The sequence below is a fragment of the Crocuta crocuta genome, unplaced genomic scaffold (genome assembly GCF_008692635.1).
Source record: "Crocuta crocuta isolate KB4526 unplaced genomic scaffold, BGI_CrCroc_1.0 scaffold317, whole genome shotgun sequence".
NCBI classification, from domain to species: Eukaryota; Metazoa; Chordata; class Mammalia; order Carnivora; family Hyaenidae; genus Crocuta; species Crocuta crocuta.
This window is the reverse complement of record NW_027530984.1, coordinates 2640179-2648572: the sequence shown is the minus strand read 5'-3', so window position 1 is coordinate 2648572 and position 8394 is coordinate 2640179. Positions and strand designations below refer to the sequence as shown.

At 34.1% G+C, this 8394-nt stretch overlaps 1 protein-coding gene across 1 annotated transcript in view; it reads right to left on the bottom strand.

Annotated features, from left to right (window-relative positions):
* Positions 1-8394, bottom strand: part of PPP1R12A (protein phosphatase 1 regulatory subunit 12A) — a 155129-nt gene that overhangs the window by 56187 nt on the left and 90548 nt on the right. The window contains 4 exon segments of the mRNA XM_077770237.1: positions 637-758; positions 6671-6828; positions 6986-7074; positions 7764-7838. Coding sequence (XP_077626363.1) covers positions 637-758; positions 6671-6828; positions 6986-7074; positions 7764-7838 — 444 coding nt within the window.

Genomic DNA, 8394 nt, shown 5'->3' with positions numbered 1-8394 from the left:
AAAAAAAAAAAAAAAAATAAAAAAAAAAAAAAAAAAAAAGAAACACAACAGATGAACAAGGCGAAGGAGGTAAGGAAAAATAAGATAAAAACAGAGAAGCAAACCATAAGAGACTCTCACAAAGAACAACTACAGGTTGCTGGAGGGGAGGTAGGTAGGGGGGGTTTGGCTAAATGGGTGATGGGCATTAAGGAGGACACTTGTTGGTATGTGCACTGGTGTTGTATGAAGTGCTGCATCACTGGGTTCTATACCTGAAACCGATACTGCACTGAAGGTTAACTAACTGCAATTTAAATAAAAACAAAACTAAACAAAAAGGAAAATCTAGATTCTAGTTCTGTCACTGACTGTGGTAGTACTTTTTGCGCTTAACTCATACACATGTGAATTATCAAAATGTGCCTTTATTTATAAACAGGGATAAAGGATATAAGACCCATGTTTCTCAAAAGTTCAGTACAAATGAAAAAAAGAATATAATACGGTTCAAAGAAAATCTCAGTCAAGAAAAAAAACTACATTCTTGTTCTAAAATTTATTTTTGGAATAAACTAAACAAATTTAAGAACAGTCTTAATGCTTTAGTACTTAAACAGAATACAAGTAATCTTAGCAAACACAATTTTGGCTTACCTTTTTAATAGGTGATGTAGGCGTGGCCTGACCAGATGACACAGGTGTTGTAACAGCTACAGGAGCTGCCTGTGTACTAGAAGTATTGGCATTACTTACAGAAGCCATTGGTTTTGTCTTATCTGTTACAAAAACACAAAAAAAAACATGGAGTCAAGAGTTGGTATGGACTATTTCAATGTCCAGATAAACAGTATTTTATATTCACTTTTGCTTAAGGTTTTGTTAATTCAAGTGTCTTACCATTTTTATTCCTTTAAGCAAGTGAATTTTTTCAAGGAGTTCCTAGAAATGACTCAATACGTATGCTGATATAAATAATAGAACATGATAACATACAACAAAGCTTCTAAGAATAAAAAGCAAAAACAGAATCTGACTTTTGTACTTCTACCACTATGAAAATATAAAAGAAATGATATTTAAAAGTTGAATGCATGAATATAGTATAAGTAAAAAGATTGCAAGAGCTATGCAATTTTTTCTAATAAATCTACAATTTACATTGCTTATTTAAAACTCATAGTTCCTCTTTATTTCAGGAAATTTAAAAACTGCTTTTTGCCAATAATCAGCTTATATTCCTGTCAAATACTATACTTAAATGTCACAAAGAGCATGCCTTCTCACCCCTAAAAAGTCTAAACCTAAATGAGAATACAGTTGAATTAAGATTAAATCTCTTTTCACAATGTATTGAGACAATCTCCAATTAACAATGAATCACTTAGAAAAAGATTTTTGAAAATTTAATGAAAATCAATCTGATGCTAGAAAAAATTCAGACTGTATTTGAAAAATTTACCTATAACTTTAAATCTGTAAATTAGCAGTAATTACTAAATGGGCCAGAAAGGTTTACTTTTCAAACTGTCAAAAGATCATTTATTGAGTTTTACAGTTAGTTTCAAAATGGGGGAGAATTGGTGGTATTCTATACTTTTGGGAAGAAGTATAATACACACTTTAAAACCCTAAGAGATACTCATTTTCATTATACCTCTCTTCCTCCTTTAGGTCAGTTTTCCAAAATAATTTTCTACCTTGTTATCATTATTGTATGCTGTTATACTTTATAAGTAGACAATATTAAAATATTCTTATCTTTAGGGCAAGTATAAACTTCCACCAAATAGTTCTGATTTGCACTGACTCATACAATTCTATTTGTGACTTAGAAAATATCCACGAGAGGTTAATAGAGTGAAAAGCATAATATCTCAAACTAAATCAAAGGACAAGGCCAAAGTGACATATTTAAAAATTATTATAATCTTAGCTTTTTGAATAAACTGAATTAGTTAAACTCAGTCTAATAAACTTTATCCTCGTTGCTAAACAATACCTCTTTATTCAACAGAAACTAAGCCTGTTCAGCATAGTTAAGTACAAATTATGCATCATCTATTAGACCATCATCCAACATTCCACCTAAATGGAGAGTAACTCAACAAAGTATTTGTTAAATGTTTCCATATTTCAAGTGCTAGATACTGGGTCCTTAAGTTACTGTCCTTGGTACTGGAGATATATCAGTTGATGAAAAAACAAAATACCTTAACTACATAGAACTTAGAGTCTACTAGGAAGAATAAATAATAAACAAGATAAAATTCAGTGATTTTTTTTTTCTCCTTTTTTCTCTCGGTTTAAAATTTTGCTTTATGAGGGGTGCCTTGGTGGCTCAGTCGGTTGAGTGTCCGACTTCGGCTCAGATCATGATCTCATGGTTCACGGGTTTGAGCCCCTCATTGGGCTCTGTGCTGAGAGCTAGCTCAGAGCCTGGAGTCTGTTTTGGATTCTGTATCTCCCTCTCTCTCTGACCCTCCCCTGCTCACGCTGTCTCCCTGTTTCCCTCCCTCCCTCTCTCTCTCCCTCCCTCTCTCTCTCTCTCTCAGAAATAAAGAAAACATTAAAAAAAAATTTTGCTTTATGATTAGTGAAATCTACACATGAAAGTTAAAATGTATATGCATGTATGTAAACAGTTAGGCTTGGTTTAAGAATAATAATGAAATAAACCTCAATTGTCCACCATCCAACTTAACACTATTAATATTATTAAAGTCCTATAATTTGATTTCACTGAAGAATAAAAACATCAAGTTCTAGAGAAAAAAAACTGAAAGCAAAAATATGCTTCCCTCCTCATTCCCTCAACTACCTCTCAAATTTATAAATCATTTGGAAGGAAATTAAACTTTTGGTTGAGTTCCTATTTTCAGCTGATTTATGAGGGGAAAAAAATCACTCCTAAAAAACAAATGTGGTAAATAATTTATGAAAGAAAATTCAGCAAAATAGTTATTTTACATCAAATAGTTGTCCAAGGAAATAACCTTACAAAAAAGTAGAAAAAGAAATGGTTTAGAAATTGTCAAATCAAGCTGTAGCTCTACAGGGAAAGAGCTGTTTTTTGAAGCTTGCCAAATAAAGTATGATAAAACCTTGTTGATATTAAGAGAGTGAGACAGAGCAAACCATACAGCATTTACATGGATTACTTCTTGAGAAAGAGTCAAATTTTCCTGGCACAACCAACCACTAGCAACAGGAAGAACAAAATTATCAGTACAATACTTCAGAAGAACATTTAAAGTTAGTTCAGTGAGAAACTGAGCAGAGAGTGACTGGTATGCTTAACCTCCAAACGAAGAATACAATGCAATTTGATGGCAATTAGTACTATTTATAGTTATAAAATAGTACGGTTTAAAGAACTCTCCCGATCATCTGGTCCAATTCTTACTTTATAAGAAAGAAAACTTCAACCAAAAGAGGTCAGACTTGCTTGTTAATGGCAAGACTGGCCTAAATCTAAAGTTATTTGTTTTAAATAGTTCCCCAAGGCCCAACGTGGAACATTAAATTGTACAGAAGGAGCCAATTACAAACATATTAGATAACAAAATCTTAGAAATTTCCGTGAGATGCTTGGACCTTTGAATTCTATTATGTAAGTAGTAAAAGACCTCACACATTATTTAAAAGATCTACATGCTAGTTCTAGCTTTCTTGCGCATATGTATACATAGTTAGTTTTGTAATGATGAATTTTACTACACTGGGGGCCAAAGGATGTCTCAAAGGGGGTAGATGAACTGTATAAAAATAACTTTAAAACTTGTGAAATATCTGGGGCGCTTGGGTAGCTCAGTTGGTTAAGCCTCCGACTTCAGCTCAGGTCATGGTCTCAGAATCCTTGGGTTCAAGTCCCGCATCGGGCTCTGTGCTCAGAGCCTGGAGCCTGCTTCGGATTCTGTGCCTCCTTCTCTGCCCCTTCCCTACTCATGCTCTGTCTCTGTCTCTCAAAACTAAACATTAAAAAAAATTTTTAATTGTGAAATATCTGAGTCAATTTAAATATCCGTGATATTTCATCTTCTAGTTTTCATAAGATGAACAAAGGAAACAGCACGAATTCAACTGAAATGGTATTAGGTAAGCGTTTATATTGATTGTATTTAAACTAGTAGAGTTGAATTTTATAAAAGTATTATGCAGTTAGCTTTTTATTATGAAGCACTGTTATATGGTATCCATATAAAATAGGTATTATTATCCTGTTTTTATGGAGAAATCTAAAATTAAATAAATTAACCACAAATACAATTACACTCATGAGTCAGCCGTGTTCTTAAACACTGTGCATGCCCATTCTCATATAATTTACTTTTATAATTAGAAACATTTTAATTAGCAGCTCATAAAAATGAAATATAATATTCAGTGACTACCTGTTGTTGCTTTAGTTTCCAATTTTACTCAGACTTTCATCAAGGTGAAAGATATGCTGACTCACCTGACCAGCAATATGACAGCAATAAATTAAAAATTATATCCCTGATGACTAGAATCTAGCCGTTTATAGAACTAAAAAATTCTTTGTGTATTACCAAAAAACAATTTACTTGTAGGATTAGTAAGCTTAAAAAAAATAAAGGAATTTAACACACAATGGAGCACCTGGGTGGCTCAGTTGGTTAAACATCCAACTTGAGCCCAGGTCATGATTTCATGGTTCATGATTTGGAGCCCTGCATCGGTCTCTGTGCTGACAGCTTGGAGCCTTCTTCAGATTCTGTATCTCTCCCTCTCTGCCTCCGCCCTGTTTGCATTCTGTCTGTCTCTCAAAAAGAAACAAGCATTAAAAATANAGGAGCACATGTACCCCAATGTTCATAGCAGCACTCTCAACAATAGCCAAAACATGCAAAGAGTCTAAGTGTCCATCAACGGACGAATAGATCAAGAAGATATGGCTTATCTATATCATGGAATACTACATGGCAATGAGAAAAAATGAAATCTGGCCATGTGTAGCAACATGGATGGACCTTGAGGGTGTTATGCTGAGTGAAATAAGTCAGGCAGAGAAGGACAAATATCCTATGTTTGCACGTACAGGAGGATGAGGAGGAACTTAACGGAGGACAATGGGGGAGAAGAAGGGGGGAAATAGTGGGAGAAAGGGGGAGAGGCAAACCATGAGAGAGTCTTGAATGCTGACAGAAACTGAGGACTGATGGATGTGGGGGGGAGGGGGGGATGGGCATGGAGGAGGACACTTGTGGGGATGAGCACTGGATGTTATATGGAAACCTACTTGACAATAAACTATTTGTAAAAAAAAAAAAAAATTAAAAATTAAAAAAAAAAATTTGAATACCTAAAAAAAAAATAAAATAAAATGTTTATTTCTGAGAGAGAGAAAGAGAGAGGGAGGGAGAGGCAGAGACAGAGAACGAGCAGAGGCAGGGCAGAGAGAGAGAGGGAGGCACAGGATTCAAAGCAGGCTCCAGGCTCTGAACTGTCAGCACAAAGCCTGAAGCAGGGCTGGAACCCACAGACTGGGTTCCAGAAGATTATGACCTGAGCCAAAGTCAGCTGCTTAACCAACTGAACCACCCAGGCACCCTGCAACATTTTGTTTTTAATGGGAAAAAGGTAATCAGTATCTTCTTTGACATGATTTATTTAGTAAACTTTAGCTTCTCCCATTTTCTTAAGAGGAAATATTTTGCTGAGGGAGTTAAAATAAAATAATCTAAAACTGTTGTTGTGTCTAGAGAAAATACAGGGAGCCCAAGATAATTTAGGGCTTCAATTTGTGTTTACTGATGACCACCATTAGGTCCTGATAATAATTTTTTCTTTGATCAAAAAAGTTAATGGAAATGGACTATTTTGTGAATGATAAATTTACAGGTTAAAACACCAGTTTATACAACTCAAACATGGCAATACTAGAATTTCTTGGTGGCCAGAAGGTTTGAATGATTAGCTGATGCACAATAAGAAAATAACTATTATTTAATAAAAGCACCTGGTAATTACTTCTGAATGTATAAGAGTGTAAAAGCAGACTGGCAGATAAAAAGAAAATACTCAAGATAGACAATGACTTTGGGAAGAAAGGAAAGGGAAGTAGATTAGGACTCATGGTTAAAAAAAACAATTGTTAACTTTTTCAATTTTATTAAAAGAAAAATTGAAGTAAATATAGCTAACTGTCAACAGCTATTCATTCTTGGTAGTTGTAATATACTTTCCTGTATCTTCAAAATTTCTCTAAACAAAGCAAATTTCCCCATACCCCACAAGACTCAGCCTTGATTCAGCCTCAACTTTCTAAAACTTTACTGTTGTGTAGGGACTATTTGGGATGATACTAGGACCAGCTTTTTGGAATTTTGAGCCTTAGAAAGTATCAGGAGCATAAGTGAATTGCTGGGAACCCATTTATATCCTATCTGCACCATCCTAAGGAAATCTTCACCTTCTTCAAACCTAAAAATACAGGTCAGCAGAAAAAACTGCAGAGGCGAGTAAGAGCCTCCAGGTCATTAGACAATGAATTCACAAGTATACTTAAGTTTCTAATATTCCCTGAAAGGTAATTAATTTACTGACTTGTCAGGTATCCAAACAAGTAGCAAGTCAATCAAAGAAGTTACAAAATTAAAGCCCGATCTTTTCTTACTTTACAGTGCAACAAAATTCAGTGAAAATCCAGTTATGCTTCAAATTTTACCTGTTTCAGCTTCTGATTCTGAGTCATCTTCCTCATCTTCTTCACTAGAGCAGCTAGATTCATCTTTCTTTCCTTCTTCTTCATCATCAACTTTTTCTTGTTCCAAAGATTCAATACGGGATGCATTTTTCTCTGGCTCAATAATCAATGTCTCTTTGCTGTAAAAGGAAAATAGCTTTCAAATAATTATAAAGACAAAAGGCCAAAATACATTAATTTTTCTCAGATCCACAAAATCTTAATAATGGGATGTCTATGGCTATGATGCCAATTCATTCATGACAGTAACAAAAGTAACTTTAATATTTTACTTACTTTTTAAAGGTCTTCTGTGACTGATTATTGTCCATATTAGCTGTTGATTCAATTAGCGGAGATTTCTTCTCCCGTTTTTCAGTATGGAGCTTTATAAAAGTTATGCAAAGGAAAATAAGAATAGTATTAAAATAGTACTAATGAGTAAAATACAGAATTTAAAATAATAACCAAGTAGTTTTCCAAACATGAAACAAACCCAAAACAAAACAAACAAAAGATTTAAGTTTTAACTGAAAAAAAGGGGCAGGGGGAAGGGAGCTTGGATAAAGAATAAAAAGGACTAGATAGTTAAAAAAAGCTAAGTGAAGGACAAAGTTGGATTTTTTTTAGATCTCTCCAACTTTTAGATCACTGAAAAAGTCAGGCTCCATTAGCCACTTAGGATGTCTGATGAGATTTTACTTAAAAACCTGCTTCCTTCGTATGTAACTTCTCTCATATTTAGGGCCTGCTATTTTAGAAATCTGAGATTTCAGCCTCCACCTACTAAGCAAATTTTGTTATGAAATTACAAAAACATGTTATTCTTGAGTAGATACATTATAGAAGCACTCATTTTGTGAAAGGGAGATAAGAGAAATGGGAGTAAGCAATACAAAAGGTTGAACACTACCACTGTTCCTTTACTCTCTTTTCACTGTCATTTAGTTTGACTGCCAGGAATAGCTTAAACCAAAAAGTATAAAACATCACAAAAATACTTTTTTAACTGTCTGAAAGTTAAAGCTATTAGAAGAATTCACTAATATAATTTTTAGACAGTCATCAAACGTACCAGATTTTGTTTCTTTTGCAACTCTTCCAAATATCCTAAAATATCTTCATCTGCTACATCAAATGCTGTCTGGCCCTAGATAGGAAACAAAGGGAGTTGGTAATGGTAAAAAGCCAACAAATTATAAAACACCTCTGGTGATTCCACATAATTATACAGAAAGAAGTTAGGTAACATTTTGTTATGTCTGTAGTTATGTATGTAGTTTGTTATGTATGCAGTAACACAACAGTGTCTGATTTAACAGGAGATGTATGAGGAATCTATGAGAGAGAAGCAGCTGATACACCTCCCCTTACTTTTGGTAACAGCTTTACTGAGATATGACTCACCATACAAACAGTTATTTAAAATGTACAATTCAACTGTTTTTAGTATATTCACAGAATATTACAACCTTCACCATAATTAATTTTAGAGTATTTTCATCATCCCAAAAAGAAATGACCTCCTCACTTTTCTCCTCCCTCTTCCCAACCTTCCAGCCCAGGTTTCTTTTTATTGCTGAATAATATTCCACTGCATGACATACCACGTTTGCTAATCTATTCATCAGCTGATGGACATCTGCTTTTGTTTTCTGCTTTTTGGCAAATAATACTTCTATGAACATTTGTGTACACATTTTTGA